Raw genomic sequence first — 19,721 nt, forward strand, 5'->3', positions numbered from 1 at the left:
TCTCGTAGTAGCCCAGCCTCTAGACCGAAGAAAGAGCCAGCGACAGAGACATCAGCGATTTGTTGGATAGGGGATCTTACACGTCTGAAGCAACACCCCACCGTGTGCGGCAGACAGGACTCAACAGCCATCTTTGCGGTTCCCGGGGAGAAGAAGGCTCCCAGTTATAGGGGGAGTTGACTTCAGCTGTGCTCGTCAGTTACCAGGGGCTAGTTAGGCCCTACAATTAAGAGGATTGGATAGTCACGTGAGTGAAGCAGGCACTGGTCGAGCAGGGGATGAACAAAAACCAAGAGAACAGCCATCCTGAGTGGCCTTGACCGTACACGTGACATTTCCTTGGGTTTCGGTCAGTGTGTGCTGGAGTTTGGGGCTGTGTGTCCCCAAAGGCACACCAACTGAGACACCCTTGCCAATTCCTTTTTTATGTGTTTGGAGTCTCCAAGGGGTGTTTCTCATGACTGAAAACACCTGCACAGGGTGGTGGCTACCTGGCGGTTCACTATGCAAAAATTTACCAAGCCGCACACGTCTCCGTGTCGTATGTAGGCTACACTTCATCTCAACGTGAAAAACGGAAACCCCCGCCAATACCACCTGGGGGCTGAGATTCTGTTCACCTGAAGGGCCCCATCCCCAGAGTTTCTGATTCAGTAGGTGGAAAGGGATAAAAATCTGCATTTTCTCCTGCCATCCAGATGCTGCCAGTCAAGGCCATGCTTTGAGAACCACTGGCTTCGAGTCTTCTAGATGGAGTGAAGCCAGGTTGCAATTAAGTATTTCTAGAGAAACAGTTTCAGTAAAGTGCTCAAAGAGTTCAAGTTAAAGAGGGACATGGACCTCTGAGGCTCTGATAACTTGTGATTTATTTTTTTTTAATTGCTTTCTTATCAAGCACCCCCAAAATTGTATAAGTTTCAGACCCCACATAACCAGGCCTGGGCCTGCTCAGAAAATATCCATTAAGTCCTTGTGTGGCAAACACACCTGGGACAGACTTTGGAGTTAACAGTGGCTTTGAGGTAGGGAAGGAGTCAAACGAGGTTGCTGGGCAGGTGGGGGCCCTTGTGCGTTGCGAGGCCGAGGCCGGAGCTGGCTTATTGCATTAAGAACATGCAACCTGTGACTTGCTGAGCGAGGGGGCGGCAGGCAGCTCCCCCAGCATCCAGCTCCCACTTTGCAAATGGGAGACCCATGGGGTCCTTTTGGCTGAAGGCAGTTTCAATACATCCACACGAAGGAAGTGGAGTCACAAGATTTATTATTGCAGATCCCAGATGCCAGGGGTACAATGAGCCCGGGGAAGGGCTGTCCCCAATCCCGGGTCCTGAGGGAGAGGACAGAGAGCAGGGTACCAAGTTCCCATCATAGGGTGGTGGGGGTGGAGGGCACTAGCCTTTTACGGGTTGAAACGCTGAGTGGTTATTTTAAAAGCTGCCTGGGAAAGCAGTGGGACCCCTAGACTCCAGGCTTTATGTCCACACTCTGGGTGTCAGGAGGGTTATCATGCTGTACAATACCTCGGCAGCAACTCTGAAAAACAAAGGTGCTTTCCTCGAAAGGTGTTCCTCTCATCACAACACGGCCTACGTCTCCTGTCCAGCGTGGCCCTGCTCTGTGTTTTCTGGTAAGAGCAGCCCATGAAGCATCTGGTGGCTGCGCGGTGAGACTGAGACCCTCAAATATCAAGAGCTGAGGCCCCCCCGAGGGGTCAAGTGACTTGCCGGAGACTAAGTGCCAACCTCCCACAAACCAGGCGCTCCCCACTTCCCCCCAGAGGGCACCGTCTCTACTCCAGCCTCTGGAACAGGCTGGCGGCACAGCTGGGAGGCTGGCTGGGACGTCTCTGAGGGCTAGGTCTGGAGATGCCCTACGCTGGCCCCACCCGCACGATCCCCAGACGCCTCTGGAGAGAGCTGGGACCTAGAGGAGGCCCTTCTTGCCGGTGACCCCCCAACCTCAGGACCCTACTAAGTGGCATGGAGGGCCAGCGGGCAGCAGCAGCACCTGCCCTCAGCCAGACGGGTGGGCCCCTGGGGTGGGCCCAGGGCTCCCGCCGGGCCCCAGACCAGACACTCCCTCCTCCTGCCTCTCAAATTCACACCCAAAGGGAGCAGCAGCAGCCAGCCGGGCTTGGCTCCACACCGCCTTAGTTCACACTCACCCCTGATGCTGCCGGACGGGGACTGCCCAGGGGCTGGGGGACCCTACATAACAGGAGGATGTGAGGCACAGGGCTCCCTGAGAGCACAGGAGAGGAGGCAGGGCCGGGGAGGGCGAGGCCGGCCTCCCGAGACCCCCGCGCACACGTGGGCCAGCGCTGGCGGGGCAATGAGGCTGGGGAGCCTGCAGCTGCGGGAGGAGACCTGGCCCCAGTGCCCGTGGGGATCCAGGCCCCCCTTCCCGGGCGCAGGGCTGCTGGCGGCCGGCGTGGGTTCAGGCTGGGACACGGCTGACTGAGGCGCCTCACCGCATCCCCGCCCCTAGTGAGCGGCTCAGGAAGTAGTGCAAGTGAGGACTCCGCCTTCAGCAGCTGCTCAGAAACCTGTGGTCAGGCGGACACCACGACCCTGGAGAGGGGAGGGAGACGGAGCTTCCAGCAGAGGGACACGGCTGGGGAGCTCCCAGACCCCGAGGGCAGGCCAGTGGTTAGCGGGGAGGGCTGGCCTCTGGCTCCCCGTAGTCGGGTGGCTCAACACCCCGTGCAGCCTGAGGCTGGGTGAGGGTCTGGGGTGCACGTACCCCTCCCAGGGTCGGAGAGGGCAGGGACAGGGTAGAACCACTCATCGCTCCCAAGGCCGCCCCGAGAGGAGACTGCAAGCGGCCTACCGACCGACTTTGAGACCGTGGGCCCATCTAGTGCAGATGCGGCCCAGGGGAGGGATGTGCTTTGCTCATTAAGACACAGCAAGGTCACGTGACCCGTGATCCGGCCTCCAGGGTCAGGGCAGATACAAGGAGTGAGCCAGGGGGTGGGTGATAGGGCCAAGTCCCCTCCCGACCTCTGCCCCCCCCAGGCCTCTCCCGCACGGCTACCAGAAGACACCCCAGGAGGAAGAGACAGCCCTGAGCCGTGGGAGTGAGAGGGCTCGACTCCATCAGGTGCACAGGAAGGCAGGGCCCAGCTCTTGGCCTGGACACACTGCCTCAAACTACACCCCGTCCTGAAAAGAGCCAAACCGAATGGAAACTTGACCAAAACAACTCAATCTCACAGTGATGCACTCCACATGTGTGAGTCTGCATGCACGCGGGCGTGCACACACACACACACACACACACACCCCCACGCTCAGACGCCCTCGATGGTCCATCTCCCACCCGGCAGAGCGCCAGTGCCCGGACTCAGTGTCGGCTGCTGACGTGGAGGGTGTAGAAGGCCCAGGGCTCAGGGACATAGATGACGCCCGGGTACTTCTTCCTGAGCACGGGGTCATTCCACAGCCAGGCGACCCAGAGCGCCACGAGCAGGAGGGTGAAGGCAAAGGAATAGAAGAGGAAGAGGCCGTTGCTGTCCAGGAAGAGGCGCTTGTGCTTCTGGTGCAGGACGAGGGCCAGCATGGCGAAGAAGGTGAAGATGAAGAGGATGAAGATCTGGCCCTCGGTGACCAGGTACCTGCGGAGGCCAGCAGGTGAGCGGAGGTGGGTGCCATGACAGTCCATCCTGCCCGGCCTCCGGCCTCTACCCAAGTACCAGGCTGCCCTCCCAGTCGGTCAGAACAGCACATCAGGTGAGAGGCTCAGGGAAGCACTTCCCTCTGAGCCACAACCTGTACGCAGCACATTGATTTGGCTTGCAGAGCTACTGTTTTTTAAAATGTTGTGTTTGTTGCCAATGCTTAAATAACAGATTATCTGTCAACGTGGAGTTCTGGTTTCCCTGCTCACAGGAGGCTTGTGTTCGCACGTGACAATAACCGATGAGAGGAGAAAGCAGCTGCTCCCTTTAAAAGTGAGCATTGTTCTGCAGCTTGCCACAGTCCCCACCATTCCCTACTGCCTCACCTGATGGCTGCTCGATGCATTCCTGTTACCAGCTTGGTTCCTAAAGGCGTCTGAGTTTGGGAATGCAGTTTCAGTTTATGGGAGTTGTCATTACTGTCTCCTTGAAGGCTGGGACACAGTCTCACCTCCCAGGGTTCCCTGCAGCTCTGAAGGCAGTCCCCAGCACCTGGCCAGGAACTCAGTAATACTTGCTAGAGGGCTTCTGGGAGGTTATCTCGTCCACTCCCCTGCCTCTAGACAGAACTGCAACGCCGACCCATCCCACTCAAGCAACTGCATAGCTCTGCAACTTAGTGGCTGTGTCACCTCGGGGAATTTACATGACATCTTGCAGACTCTGTTTTCTTACTCGTAAAGGGGGCATAAATGGCTCTCTCTCTCAAGGTTACTGACAAGAACTACGTCCTTGCAGAAGCATACTGTTCAGTGACCGGCCTGCTGTAGCTATCACTCTGGTAGCGTGGGTAAGAACAGGCTGAGGCTCTCCTGCCCACGTCGCACCTCTTTCCCTCCAGCTGCGGCTGCCACCCATTCCCTTTAACCCCACCCTCAGCGGGCCTACGGATGCCTCAGCACATAAGGATTCACCCTGGTGGACCCCCTCAGCTGGCCAGGGGCAGCCCCTGGAGGTCGGCTGGAGCCGGCCCCAGGAGAGGAGGCCCTTTTCATCTGGCTGGAGGCTTCCCACCAGAGAAGCGCTGGTCCTTTCTAGAACACCCACAATCCCTGGGGGAGCCTGTCTCCAGAGCAGAAGTGAGAGAGGAGGGGTAAGAGCCTGGCTGAGGCCTGGGTCCTCTGGAATGGGAAGAGAGAGCTGGAGGGAAAAGGAAGCCAGGTGGGGAGCCCCTGAGGCCATGGAATGCCACCTCCTGCCCCCATATCTGTCCTTGTCACCTCCATGATGCCTCACAGTTTACAAAGCCCCTTTCTCTCCTCCTGGATTCTCACCATGTCCCAAAAGGGGGACAGGCAGGTATTATCCCCATTTCACAGAGGAGGAAATGGAGGCCCCCAGGCCTCTACAGGGCTTGGTGTCGGGAGACAGATTCTACTGGCCCTGAGGTCACACTCAGGCCTGGCTTCCTGGTCACAGAGTGGCCACCATAAGGCACTGTCACAGTCCCCACTAAAAGAGGAGGAAGCAGGGAGAGTCTCACCTGGGGTCACACAGTGACCAGGTCTGTGGTCAAGAGCACATTTTCACTGCCTGGCTCACCAAGGGCTCCCAGCCCTCCCCTAGCCCAGGACTGCTCTCCACTCACCAGTAGTACAGGCCACTGGGCACCACCAGCAGCGCGGCTGCCCCTGGCATCGAGCTCTCCGCTTTGGTGGGAGTGAAGCAGCCGCTGAAGTACATGAAGAGGATGAGGAAGAAGGGGATGTACCTGCAACAGGGACGCCAGCGCTTAGCCGCCGGGCTGCCCCGCCCACCCCCCCCCCACCCAGGGCCCCTTCCCCACCCGCCCTTGTGCGGGTTCCCTGCACCATCCCACGCAGTCTCACTTCATGGTTTACACACATGTCTGGCTTGGTGAGGGCACTCTTCCCTGGCAGCCCTTCCTGAGCAGGGGGTCCAGGAAGGAAGCAGGAAGATGAGGCCTGCTCCCTGCGCACGTGCAGATCAGGGCCCCACGGGCTGGGGGGCGGCTCCCTCCCACACCGCCCTGGCCGCCGCCCTCACTGTGTGTGGGGGGCGGGGGGCCGTGCCTCACGCATTCGCGGGAACACCAGCAGCCCCAGCCCCTCACTGCCCCGGAAGTGGGTGTTCCCAGCAAGGTGGAGGAGGGAGAGGCCCGAGGTCCCAGTTTAAAAACAGGTGAGGGGACAGCACCTGCCGGGGCCTCCCAGCAGCTGTGTGAAGCCCCTTCACGCACACTCAGCCCCAGCCTCACCTCCTTTCCACACACACACCATCTCACCCCAAAAGTACCACCCTCTCCCCTCCACACACAGGCTGCTTCCCCCAGGCGCCGTGCTGCCTCTCACACACACCCTCTCCCGCCCCAGGCACCACCTTCTCTCCTCCCCCACCTGCCCTCTTCCCCCTCCTGCGGCCCCCACACCCGCCCAGTCCTCTCCTGCCCTTTCACTTCTCCAGGCCTCTGTCCCTCTCTCCTCCTCCCTTCCCCAGCCTTCCACGGGAAGGGTCTCCGGGCAAAGGCCCGGGAGAACTGGCAAGAGGCCCGTGTGTCCAGCGATGCCCTGACTTTCCAGGCCCCAAAACAGAACCCAGAGACACAGTGTAGGGCACGTGTGACGTGAGGGAGCCCACCTCACTGGGGCCTGGGGCCACCCAGGTCCAGGACTGGCTCTGCCGCTAGCTGTCCACCCATGGGTACACCCCTCCCACTGGCCCCAGCTAATCCCGTGTAAGGCAGGGGCCTAGAAACAGATGACTGCCCGCAGCCTGGACCCTGCACCTCCTGTGGCTGAGCCCGCATTTGTGAGGTTTTATCGCTGCAGGTGAAGGGGTGGGAGGGAGGAGCTCCTCTGGGAGTGCGGAGGGAGGGGGTGCACAGACAGCACCCCCGCCCACATCCCTCCCCCAACCTAGTCCAGCCGGCCCTGCTCGGCTTCCTGCCTGCCGCCATGCCCAAGACCGCGGCCCGAGGTGCCAAGATCCCCCTCCCCCTCCCCGTCGCGGAGGGATGTTTATCGGCGCTGCAGCCTCGGCCCAGGGAGGACAGCCACTCGCTGCCCTCTAGCGGCCGCCGCGCGCACTGCGGGCTGGCGGGGGCGGAAGGAGGCACGGCGGGAACCAGAGCCGAGGGACAGCGCCCCCGCCGGGGAAGAGCACGCCATTCCAGCCGCTCCGCCCTTGTTCAGGGTCACCAAGGCCGGCCGCACAGCTGGCTGGGGCCACGGGCCCCATCACTCACCACATGGAGTGGCCCAGGTACTCGTCGTAGTAGTAGAGCAGCTCAAAGGAGTCGATCTGCGGGTGGCAGAGGCGAGGTAGGGGCAGAGGCGGAGGGGCTTCAGGGAGGGTGCAGGGCCCATGGAGCCCTCGGGTCACCCCCCCCGCCCACGCTCAGGCCTCCCCCAGTGCCCTCAGTCCCTCCCTATTCGGAGGAGGGGGCCCGGGGTGGGGGGGGGAGGGGCTATGTGCCACTTCCTAGTAATACAGGAGCATCCTAGCGGGGCGATCTGCCCTCATCTAGGCCAATCTCTCTGGCCTCCAGGACAGACCACGGTGCTGGGCTAGGCGCTCACCAGTGTCTCAGGCTTGAGATTCTTGATGATGGGGTTCTCGCGGACTGACAGGTGGTTCTGGTAGCCGCTGAAGATCAGGCGGTGGTTCACGGAGTCGCCCACCAGGTGGATGCTGGCGCCCATGATGAAGGTGATGATGCTGACGTAGATCAGGGAGCGCGGCAGGGTGCGTGGGGACCGCTCGATGAGCTGGGTCAGAGGGAGGCCCGAGAGTGTATGAGCCCCACCTGCATCACGAGAGAAGACACCCTCTGCTTCCCTCCCTCACACTCGGAGTGGGATGGATGCCACCAGCTGGAAAGTCACTCTCAAATTGGTAGGTCCCTTTGGTGGGGCCAGTCCAGCCTCCAGCGTCTCACACAATCCCTGTGAACCCAGCAGGGGCCAGGAATCAGCAACCTCTTGTGCCCGACAGGAAACACTCAACAGGGCCAGCTCACTGCCCAAAGTCACACACCCACGGGCCGTGCTGGAGGTGACAGCCAGGCCTCCAACACAGGTGTCCAGGCTCCAGGCCCTGCCCTCCCACCACCCCCAGTTCTGCTCCTGGGTGGCTGGGCTGGCCTGTTGTGGCAACCCTTCCATTTCTGAGCAACTGATCCACTCAAACAAAAAGGAAAATGACAGGGATGGGGCAGGTGCTTCTGAAACTAAATTATTTAACTAAAAACGCTTCTGAATTCTGAGATTACCCCTTCTGTACCTCTGGAGATGTGAAATGTCTCTCTAAAAACAGAATGATGGAGACAGTTAACAGCGACAGTTTTAAGAGCACTTGTTTGGCAAAATGCAAAGCTAGCAGAGCTGAGAGCTATCTTGGAGACAGCCATCACCCGGATATCTCCTGGAGCTATCTAGGAGATAGCTCTGTGTTCCCAGTGGTATCTCTAAGTCAGGGATCTCCAGGCCAGAGGAGAGAGCTCACCTTCCTTTTCTGCCCTTCCTGCCAGCTGGCCCCCACCTGCCTTCCCAGCTGGTTCCTGACCTCTCTGTGGGCAACCCAGCCATTCCTTCCACCTCAGCTTCCCCAAATATATTCATGGCTCCTCAAGCGTGGCCTTCTCTTCAGGTGCTCCTGCCTGAAGGTCTCTCCCAGTTCACCCCCAGGCACACCAGGTGAAGGCCCAAATCAAACGCCCCTCCTTGGGGAGGCCTTCTCCATCCCTCCCAGACAGAGGCAGCCCCACCTCCCCTGGGGCCCTTGGGTCCTTGGCATGTCCCCCAGCCTTTGTCCCCCAGAGTCAGGCAGGAGACAGCCCGATTTGGGGCACTCCGCGGGCTACCAGCTTCCTGCCGGGTGGAGGAAGCAGTGAGGGCCGGAAGGGAGGGCAGGGAGCCTGGGGCTGTACCTTGAGCAGGAGAAAGGGGGTGATGATGTTGTAGGCCATGTGGAAGTAGTCTCCCACGCTGGGCTTGTTGAGCGGAAACCACTCGAGAGGGAACACCAGCTGGGGAGCAAAGGGAGGAAGGAGGTTTACTAGGCACGGCCCCATGATGCCCTCAGAACCAATTCTGCACACACGTCATTCTTTCCGTCATCTCTTGGGATCCTCTCGGCAGCACTGGAGTGAAGGTGTTTTCAGACAGACGAACTGAATCCCAGAGAAGGTAAACACACAGTAGACACAAATCCAGGGCATGACCCTGTGTCCCTCTCCCCGTGGGTACTAAATAAAGGTCCCTGGGTACTGGCCTGAGAGTTGGAGGCTCCTTTTGGACTCAGTTGTGCCACCAACTTTCTGGGTGATGCTGGGCAAGTTCTGCCCCTCTTCAGGCCTCAGTTTCCCCATCTGTAACATGAAATGTGGCCCAGGTGCTCTACATGGGCCCTTAGGGATCTGACACTCCAGGTCCCAGGATGATGACAAGATCTCCTGGCCACCCAGGTGTGGAAAAACACTCTGTCCACTGAGCAGATAGACCACTTACAAATTAGGTTGAAACTATACATTATGAAACAATGGAGAAGATGAGTGAGTTCCACAAAGCAGCTTCAGTTCTTCCTTTCCTACCTTCCCTGAGAGGCAGGCAGGCCTGGGCCGTTCCTGTTTGGAATGCCCTTGCTCCTCCTACTGGTCTACCCCAGTGAGTCCCAGCCTTGTCGGGGTCAGTGTGAAAACCCCTACTGGAGGTCAAAGCAGTTCACAACCCCTGCCCCGCCACACTTTACAGCTGGTATCTGCTGACTGAAAACACAGGTAATGACCATAAATTTCCATCAAAAATTTAAATGTTTTTCTCTTTTAATTAACAAATGCTGTGTCAGACAAAACCAACCTGCAGAAATAAAACTCTCAGGATACAGGAATCGCAATCTCTTTCTTACCTGCTGCGTGCATGTATCTCTACATATCTTTATCTGTAGCAAGATATACATGTTGGCTGCAACACTCTTTGTGATGGCAAAATACCAGAAATAGGCTGACTCTCCAACCAAACAGGACTACCTGAATACACCACAGTACATCTTTACTACAGAAGGTGAGGTCGCCGTTAACAGAAATGACACCTCATAGGTACTGACATAGCGAGATATCCATGATATATTCTAAAGTAAAACAAGAAAGCTGCAAAATAATGTATAAAGTAAAATCTCATTTTGGTTAGAGAGAAAAAAAAAAGGATCTATACATGTTTGCATGAGTAGAGAAAGGAGGGGAACGGTGCGCCTCAGACTGTCAGGGGTGGGGCTGGAAAGGGAGATTCTCACACTTCCTCACACACCTGGATGTGAATCGACTTGTTATAACTATGACATAGTACTTTTATAACTTGTAAAAGTTATAAAAGGTCTTATTTTGTAGTTATTACAAATCTGGGACTATCACACGTGCACGTGGAACGCTCCAGTGCACACACGAGCTTTTCAAATACATAGTCCTCGGGAGCCCACTTACGGTTCTAGTGGCCACGGCAACTCCAAGCAGGATGGGGAAGTGATTTGCCTACTAGGCCAGATAAGGCTGAGTCCTAGTGAGTGAGGAGAGCCATGAGCCTGCCCAGCCTCATCTCTCCTCTCCCCATAACACCAGTTTGATGGGCAGCTCCTTTGTCCTCCAGTATGTGGAACCTTCATGCTGCACCGGGGCTCGGGGCAGCGAGTCTAACCAGTCTTCTTACAGAGGAGAGAACCAAAGCCCAGATGACACTGACTTGCCCGAAGTCACTTATAAGCCTGACTGGGTGCCCTGACTCCCAGCTCTGTCCCTTTACTTTTACCTACATTTAAAAAACAACCTGTAAAGCTTATGGCAAGCCTGCAGAAAGGAGACTCAACATCCACCCATACCTCCTCCCTGACACCGCTGCCAGGAAGCTTTTCTTCATCCCCCTTAAGTCCCATGTATACAAGGTTCTTAGGGCTGTTACTAACTGGGAGGCAGTCAGCATGCATGCCACTTAGGCACCTTTCTTCTCCTTAAACATTCCAGGTTGCCCTATAATATCCATAATTCCTGTTTAATGCCCAGATAGCAGCCTCTGTACTGCACACAGCAAAGCTGATTTGCCCAGTCCCTACTGCTGGACCCTCAAGTCCCTTCCCAGGTTTGGCTACTGTGAGCAGCACTGCAATGAACACCTTTGGTACAGAGGCTGTCTTCCTGCTGATTACATCTTCAGGGCAGGTTCTTGGAAGGGGTCGTACTGAGTCAGGAGGGATTAACACATTGGGGTTCTGGATGTAATCATGATGGGGGGGGGTCCGGGGCCAGAGTGCCTGGGGGCAGATGCTGGCTCCTCCACTTGCTGGTTCGGTGACCTGGAGCCAGTTCTTTACCCTCTCTATCTTCAAGTCTTCTCATCTATAAAATTGAGATTAACAGTAGCATTGATGGGAGAGCTAAATAAGTTTAAACACATAAAGAGCTTAGAACAGAGTAAGCACTCAATGCATGTTAACCGGTATTTCTACCTTATGTTGTTATTATTATTCAACCAGTACAAGTGCACTGAGCACATATCTTGCTAGGCAGTGTTCTAGGTACTAGTGATCACCTTGACAAACCGCTTTCCCAAAAGGCTTTGCTAATTGGCATTAGTACTAGCATGTATGAGGTGCCAGTGTCAGTGTTGGATATTGTTATTTTTACCACCCATGTGCAAAAATTAACACCTTAGTACACGGTAGTACCTCACTCAATTTTTATCTGTCTGTCCATCCATCTATCTAACTATCGATCGATCGATCGATCTATCTATCTATCATCATCTATCTATGACAAATGAGGGGCTTTGGTGCACTTCCAGTATTCATCTCTGTAGAGGCCACCACTGTACACTGATGCATGAAGTAGCCTTGGAGGGAAGGGGATGGTTTCACCAGGTGACACTAAAAATTACCTAAGGCTCAAGTCATGCTATGCACACCCAGCCTATACTTGTCCCCTCCAGAAAAACAATACTATCCCAAGGCTGTGGGGAAGGCTGGTGGGATCCTTTCCCAGACCCCACTGTCTGAATTGGTGCTTTGGTTAAACCTGGATGTGGGATATGGGCGGCGGCACAGGCCCCCCAGTGCCCCTACTCGCTGGCAGCTGCTGCACTGGTCACAGTCACAGAACTAAAGGACGTGAAAGCATCCAGACCTATTCTCACAGTGTACCAGCAGAAGCAATAACTTGTCTGAGGTCACTGATAATGCAAGTCACACTGTCTCCTCACTGCTGGTCGGGGCTCCGTCCACAGCTTCGCACTCACCATGGCAATGGGGCGGCCAAAGTCCAGAACCCAGTTCTGCAGGGTGAAGTAGAACCAGAGATCAAGGTGGAAGGGGGCCATGCCGGCAGCTTCAGCAGCCTTGACGGAGCTGTGCCTGGGAAAGGGGCAGACGAAAGGGCTCAGCTCTTCTCTCCTCCCATGGCAAGCTTCCCCACCAACAGGAGCCACGGAGATTTGGGAGCGGGAACATGCTAGATCATGTTTCCTAGAACATGATTAAGTTCTAGGAAAAAGTTCTGCTGGAAATACTGTGGTTCCAGGGGAAGGTATCCTGGGAGTGGACTCCATCTGCCCTGACCTTTGCTTCTCTACGATTCAGGAAGGAAAATGCCCAACAGGTATAAAAACTGTTGGGCCTTCTCACCTATGGAATGATGGGGAAATCAGATGGGGTGAAGGATGCAAACGTGGCTGAAAAGCGTGAAACATGGTGACGGATGACGACAGCTCCCTTTTATTGAATACTTCCTATATTCCAAGCACTACTATAGCTGTTTACATGTATCATCTCATTTAACTCTCTTAACCCTCACAGAAACCCTTTGAGGTTAGAATATTACCCCCATTTGACAACTGAAAAAACGGAGGCCCAATGAGTTGAGTAACTTGCCCAAAGTTACACTGCTAATATTTGAACCTAAATGATTAGGTTCTAGAGTTTACATTTTTAACCTCTAGCCCATCACTGTATCCACAGTGAGTGGTCCATGGGATGGGCATGTGACCTGAGCTGGACCAATCAAAGCCCTCTAGTGAGATATGCCTTGTAGACAACAGACTGGCATGAACAGGGGGCCTCCCTTTCCCTCCGTTTCTGAACCATGTGGAGGCAGCAATGGGGCTGCTGGTGTCCTTCTTCTCACCAATCCACAGTGAAACCTAAGAGGGAAGACAGCAGGGACAAAGTGACGCGAGAGATGTGGCAAGGAGCGGAGCACCATCTGACAACACAACTTTGGATGCCTGTCCCTCCTGCAAAGCAGTGAGCCATCTGCTCTTCACAAATGAGCTGAAGTTCAAGGGCCAGTGCACACGCCACTTCCTCCAAGAAGGCTTCCCTGATGAAGCTCTTCCCAAAGCCCACTATAGGGAGTGCTTCATCCCTAACTCCCACTCAGGCCATGACATCACAGGGCTGAATTTTTGCTATTATCTAGACCCTCAAGAAGAAGGGCGATTTTAAGGTTCTCTCAATTCACCAACCTCCCCATCAGAATACAAATCCTCTTTACAGTGTCCCTGCCACTACTTGCATACCTTTGGTGACAAGCAGCCCACTCCTTCTAAGACAACTGAGGTGAGTTTTATTGTCCCGTTTGTGCCAAGACCAGGAGCTGTGTGAGTTCACAATCTCTGAGTTTTCAGCTTAGTACATGGTTTACGCTCAGCGATTACTGGCTGATACAAAACAACCTCAGCTACTAGTTACTCATCTGTTTTAGTGGCAAACATTAGCTTAGCGGCACCATAAAGATTTTCCTCTGTCAACACTGCTATTCTTCTGTAACTTTCTGGGATCCTTTTCAGCCAATTCCAAGCATGGTCCACCGTGGGCTGCTAGAGCAACCCAGAGACAGGGAGGCAAGCTCTTGGGGAATCTCACCATCCTCTGGTGGCAGGTAAGACAGGTGGAGCAGGCCTTTCCTAGGTCAACTAAGTCTTGCTGTCCCTTCTACTCAGTGCCCCCATCACTTAGTGCCAACTGTGTGCTATACTAGGAGATTCACCTGCACCATCTCATCTCATCATCACAGCAATACCAGGAGGCTGTTACCCTCCCATTTTACAGATGAGGGTACTGAGACTTAACCAAGGTTACCCACCCCAGTAAGAAGCTACATCAACTATTCCTTTTGTCAGCCTATTTCCCACTCCCTCCTTCTGATAAGAGATGATGTTTCCTGAGCCACGGGGAGCGCCAGCAACCCAGGCCAGCCCAGTGGGACTTTTCTAACTAGAGTTGGAAAGAGCACCTTCCTTTCTGGTGCTGGGGTGCTAAGGATGAGACCGGGGGCTGCCTGTGGCCAAGGTCCCAGCCTCAAGGGACAGCCAGCTGAGAATGAAGCAGCCCTGCAGAGAGAAGCAGGGAACGAGAGGAGGAGAAGGTCTGAGAGGGTTCCCATTCCCAGTTCCAGGTATCCCCAAGGCAATGGTTTGGCCACAAGAGCCAATACATTACCTTTTACTAAGGTAGCTGCAGTTCACACTAGCTTTCTGCTGCTAGCAACCCAGGAGGCCTGAAGAGCAGAGAATTCAAACCTGGGTCTATATGGATTCAAGACTTGTACTCTAAGTAGCTTGCTATTCTTTTGCTGATTATTATAAGCTTTGTGGTACATCAGGAGATCAAGATAGAGAGGGATCCGTGTGGCCTGGAGCAGCAATGCAAAGCCTGCAGGAAGAAGGGAGCCTGGAAGCATGGATGGGGTGGATTCAAGTAGGCAGAAAAGCAGCAGGAGAGCAGATTCAAAGGCCTGGAGGTGGAAGTGAGAAAGGCGCTGCAGGGAGCTGACATGCCTGGCTTACTGGTGCAAGCAAGAGGAGGGCTGGCTGGGCCTTCAGGCTGCGCAGATATTCCCAGACTAACCGTAAGGACTACCTGAGATGAGTGACTGGTATAGAGGCCCCACCACGTCCCTTCCCTTTTGTGACCATCAGAGCAAGGCCTCAAAAAGCAGATAGTGACAACCTCCAGGCCTGAAGAACTCTGATGGGGAAAGAGGATAACAGTCCTCAGTGTTTTTTTTCTGGAAACCTTCAAGCTGGGCAAAGAGCAGGATGTTTGGTACAGGATACAAAGGCATTTTGAAAGCCTAGGAAGCACTGAAGTGTGGGTCTCTGGAAGCTGTGGATACCAAGCACAAACTAGGGGCTCACTGACTATCTCCTCCTCCACCTCAGGAGGCACCACAGTCAGTGGGGATCCCTAACAAGAGTCCAGCCTGGCTGAGCAGAGCAGGAAGAAAAGGGGCAGGTACCGGGCACACACCTAACTGGGGAATCAAGACTGGCAAGCATCTGACTGGTTTTCTGCTGTTGGGACTCTGAGCACCGGAGGCAGATCATGGAGGGTGAAGGCATCCTCTCCCCCAGCCTCTGTCCTGGGGAAAAGCATCCTCAAGCCAAACCCAAGTTCCTGATTCCACACACGCCACACACTTAGCTCCCAGACTGTGCCAGCTGCAGGCCTCAACCATGAGAAACTCCTGCTGAGAACAACAAGGAAAGCACAATGGCAGGTAACTCAAGACAAGGATGGCCTTTTCTCTCCTCCACAGCTTTACAAGTCTGCCACCTGGGAAAACTGATACCACGACAGCTGGGGAGCGCATACCATACAGCACATAACACACAGATCAAATATTCAAGCAGTCAGCAGTGTCTTGCAGGACTGCCTGACAGAAAAGTAAGGCATCTCAACCACGGTGGAGTCAAGCAGGGACCTAGGAATGAGGACGATACAGGCACTGATTTGGGTTCTGTGTACATAATGGTGAAATACCTGACATGATGAAAAGTTTGAGCAAAAAATGAGAAAATGAGAGTAAAACAAGGAAAGACAGGGGACCACCTTCATTACAGGCCGCCGGCGGTATCATGGCGACCCGGAACCCCCCTCCCCAAGAATATGAAAGTGATGATGATTCTTACGAAGTGTTGGATTTAACTGAGTATGCAAGAAGACACCACTGGTGGAATCGAGTGTTTGGCCACAGTTCCGGACCTATGGTAGAAAAATACTCAGTAGCCACCCAGATTGTAATGGGTGGAGTGAGTGGCTGGTGTGCAGGATTTTTGTTTCAGAAAGTTGGAAAACTTGCAGCAACTGCAGTAGGTGGTGGCTTTCTTCTCCTTCAGATTGCCAGTCACAGTGGCTATGTGCAGATTGACTGGAAGAGAGTTGAAAAAGATGTAAACAAAGCAAAAAGACAGATTAAGAAATGAGCAAATAAGGCAGCACCTGAAATCAACAATATAATAGAAGAAGCAACAGAATTTGTCAAGCAGAATATTGTGATATCCAGTGGATTTGTGGGAGGCTTTTTGCTAGGCCTTGCGTCTTAAGGATGTGAATGTTCTATCACGGTGGAGTCACCTCTGAGGAGAGAAATGGTGGTGACAAGATGGTCTCAACATTACCCACTGACAGATTCTCCAGGATGACAAGAAACAACTAGCTGGACAATACCAAACTCACTGCTTAGCATTTTGCCATCTGAAATGTGGCAGACTAGTATCTGCTATAAAATAACCTGTATGGTATGTGTATAATAGTATTCCAGAGCAAAACATGGCTTTCATTATTTAAAAAAAAAAAAAAAAGAAGAAGAAAAGACAATTAAAACTCCAGGAAAAACGAAAGCAATATAAGAAAGCAAATGTAACTATTAAACTTACTGGACTCTGCAGGGAACAATATTTACACAGCTTAACTAATAAAAACATTGTATACTGATTTTCAAAGTTTAGAGTCACCCACAAACAAAATATGGAAGGCAATTACAATTTAAAAACAGCAGGTAAATACTGTCAACCTTGACAACTGGAAAGTAAAACTATAGATGACAGGATTTGGAGAAAGGGTAAAGAAAGCTAAAGTTTAGGGTAGGAGACTAATATTCTCCTTTTAAAAAGGAAGCAAGAGATACTGCCTTTATTGTAAATCAACTATACTGCAAAAAATAAATAAATGAATACATAAAGTTAAAAAAAAAGATATTGCTTTATCGTTGACCAAAAGAGAAATAATGGTATATACATATTCCCTAAGGCTACAAAGGTAACAAAGAGCAAAACTAAAAATGGTGATAAAAAGAACCATCTTGTGAAGATGGGAGAGGTACAAGTGAACCAAGTCATAACAAGAAATTAGGTAAACATTAGCTTAGAGGCTAAAATTGATAAATCAAGAAATAGCAGTTGAGCATAGCTTTTGTGTGTGGACTTTGGAGCCTGCCTGGGTTAATATCCCAGCTCCACCACTAACCAAATCTTGAGCAAGTTATCTCCTGGGCCTCAATGTTCTCATCTGTAAAATGGGGGAATAGTAAACCCTACTTCAAAAGTTGTGGTTGAATTAAATTATGCAAAAACTTTCTTTTTTTCCAAAAACTTTTTTTGGTGCAAAAATGTAAGAGCAAGACCTGGCCCACAGAAAGTGGTATGCACGTAGTATATGTTATTATTATTTAGAAATATGAATTTAATTCTCATAGAAACAGTTAAAAGAGCTAACATGGTTGTCTCTGATACTAGGGAGAGGTGGAAAAAGGACCACTGCTTTTTACTCTAAGCTGGTCTGTGCAATTATATTTAATCATGGGCATGTATTACTTTGATTACAACACAAAAAACTGTCAACAGAGCAGGTGGAAGCTGGACTAGGGTACCCTAAAAGGAAGTGAGCACCTTGTCATTAGAGGTATGTAAGCAAAGCACGGATGTAGCAGAGGAAATCCAAGCATCCTAGGAGTTGGACAGGATGATTCTGCCTACTGTTTTGTGCAGCAATAATACTGAGAACGGGCCTAGAAACACCCAATGTGGCAGGGGCAGAGACACCCCAGAAGAAAGCCAGCCCCTCATGCCATCCCCACGAGCACCCTGGCTGGTGGGGAGCTCATGTAGGAGTAAAGAGGGATATCACTCCTCAACAGCCACTGTGGAGTAGTAAGAACAGAAACCAGAAATCAGAAGCCCTGGGTTTAAGTCCTGGTTCTTGCCAGCAAACGATGTAACCTCTCTAAACCTCAGTTTCCACATACACAAAACACACAAACACTGGGTAAGATTCTGCATGTGAAAAACCCTGTACATGAGATAAAGTGGTGACCACCTTTTGATACTTACAGACCTTTCTAAATGGGCTACCACAGGTCAAGGCAGTCAAAGACCCCCAAGTTGTATGGGATCCAGAATAGAGATATCTTTTAGTAGCAGAGAAAAGAGCTACTCTCAGCCAAGTCTCTCAGAGTTCCTCCTGCAACCCAAATCATACCACAAACTTCCTAAAATTGACTCAGCACACCAGTGCTCAAAAATCTTCCATGGCTCCCCTGTGCCCTGCAGAACAAAAGCTGCATCCTTAACCTACCATTCAGGGCAGGAGCTAGGGCGAGGCAAGTGAGGCACATAGGGCCCAACGTTTCAGCAGGCACAGGGGAGCCATGGAAGGTATTTGAGCACTAGCATCCCGAGAGTGAGCGTCTCCTTAAATTTTGCATTCCAGGCTCTCACTCTGGTTCCAGCCCTGCTCCCATTAAAGGCCCTTCCCCATCAGTCTGCATCCTCCTGCCACTGTCCACACGGAAAGTTCCAGCACCACTGCACTCCTTGCCTTTCCCAAGCTTTCCCCTGGCTGGAACCGCCTTTCTTCCCCTGTCACCCACTGTGACTTTGAGATGCAGGTCAAGCTCCACTTCCTCCAAGAAGCCCCCCTAGACAGCCCCTGGCCTGTTCCTCCCAGGTCCTACCGGACTGTGGCACCCTCCCGGCTTCACCTTACCCACCCCCTTTAGTGTCTGCACAGCGCTGGGCACACCAGGGATGCTTCATAAATGTCTGCTCTATGCAGCGAATGTCTGCAATCTGTAAAATGGGATGAAGGTAGAGTGGAGGGAAAGAGTAAAAGGTGGCTTCTGTACCTTTTCCTCTGTCGGAAGCGCCTGGTCTCAACTACATAAACCAATAACTTCCCCTGACTGAGAGACGGCAATAGCAACTGTGGGGGGAAAGCCCTTCCTCATTCTTTCCCAGGAGGGGAGCGTCCACACTTCGCAGTCTCTTCCATTTACTTTCCCATTCTTGGGTTCCTCGGGGCAAGGAGTGAGCCTCCTGTTAACACCAGAATCCAAGTCCTAGTCAAGGTTAGAGGGACCCTGAGAACCTGGGCTGGCGCGTGGGGCTTGCAGGCGCGTTAGGGGCCCTGGGGAGCAGAGCTGTCCTCCGGGCCGCCGCCGCCCCCACCCCGAGTTTCTCGGACCCCAGCTGAGCGACCGTCCCAGAGCCGGCCGCGCCGCCGAAGCCCGCCGCAGAGTCTCCCTGCGTACCGGGCTCCCCCCGGAAGGGGAAGCAGCGCGGGGGCGACAGGGCTCCGGCGAGGGGGCGAGGGAGCGGCCGCCGGGGCAGCGCGCGGACGACCCACCCCGGCCCCGCGGCCCCAGCCCCAGCCCGCCCCGTCACGTGGCGCGGCCGCCGTTCCGCTCCGCCCGCCGCGCGCGCCCACCTGGCCTGCGGGAAGGAGGCGCCCGGCTGCGCGCCCGGCTGCTGCCGCCTCCGCGCCGCCACCTCCATGGCTGCCCCGCCGGCCGGCCGGGCCCTCTGCCCCGCTGCCCCGAGCTGGAGACGGGCTCGGCGGGCCCGACAGCCGGGAAAGCAAATACCCCGGTGCGGGGGCGGGGGCGGGCCGGCGGGAGACCGCGGGGCCCCCAGGGCGCGGGCCTGGGGGCGGGGCCGGGCTTGGGGGCGGGGCCCGGAGATGCGCCACTGGAGCGAGGGAGGCGGGGCGAGCTCCGCGCCGGGAAGGAGGAGCCCGAAGACAGCGGCGTCCCGGGTGGCGAGCGGGGATGGCGGCAGGGCCGCCCTGCTTGTGGCCTCACCGGGCTGGGCTGGGCTGGGCTGTGGTTCCCTGCGTGACCGGGGGCGGGCAGCTTTGCCTGGGCTGCCCGAGATCCGGATATTAGTCTAGGCTGGGCTGGGGAAAGACTCATTCGGCCCAAATGCTCCCCTGGGGAGGAGACGAGACGGCATTTCCCTAGTCCTTGGGGGACGGGAAGGCTTGCGGG

The 19,721-nt window shown here is 54.2% G+C and overlaps 1 protein-coding gene and 1 pseudogene across 7 annotated transcripts; one reads left to right on the plus strand and one right to left on the minus strand.

The window, feature by feature from the left end:
• Window positions 1-1,244: 1,244 nt before the first annotated feature.
• On the minus strand, window positions 1,245-19,398 carry CLN6 (CLN6 transmembrane ER protein). 7 transcript variants are annotated; one of them, XM_057723032.1, is made up of 9 exons: window positions 19,163-19,182; window positions 11,917-12,031; window positions 10,799-11,021; window positions 8,912-9,008; window positions 8,568-8,666; window positions 7,219-7,445; window positions 6,885-6,940; window positions 5,268-5,390; window positions 1,245-3,616 (listed from the first exon to the last, which is right to left on the minus strand). In XM_057723032.1, the coding sequence occupies exons 4-9, from the start codon at window positions 9,006-9,008 to the stop codon at window positions 3,346-3,348; spliced, it is 873 nt and encodes a 290-aa protein (XP_057579015.1). In that variant the 5' UTR covers window positions 10,799-11,021; window positions 11,917-12,031; window positions 19,163-19,182; the 3' UTR covers window positions 1,245-3,345. The 7 variants fall into 7 exon arrangements, with proteins under 7 accessions (XP_057579015.1, XP_057579013.1, XP_057579012.1 ...); XM_057723030.1 differs by lacking the exons at window positions 8,912-9,008; window positions 10,799-11,021 and having other exon boundaries at window positions 5,268-5,351; window positions 7,219-7,407; window positions 19,163-19,398; XM_057723029.1 differs by lacking the exons at window positions 8,912-9,008; window positions 10,799-11,021 and having other exon boundaries at window positions 7,219-7,407; window positions 19,163-19,398.
• LOC130845582 (FUN14 domain-containing protein 1-like) lies at window positions 15,507-16,145 on the plus strand (annotated as a pseudogene).
• Window positions 19,399-19,721: the final 323 nt, after the last annotated feature.

This window comes from Hippopotamus amphibius, chromosome 2 (assembly GCF_030028045.1).
Source record: "Hippopotamus amphibius kiboko isolate mHipAmp2 chromosome 2, mHipAmp2.hap2, whole genome shotgun sequence".
Classification (NCBI taxonomy): domain Eukaryota; kingdom Metazoa; phylum Chordata; class Mammalia; order Artiodactyla; family Hippopotamidae; genus Hippopotamus; species Hippopotamus amphibius.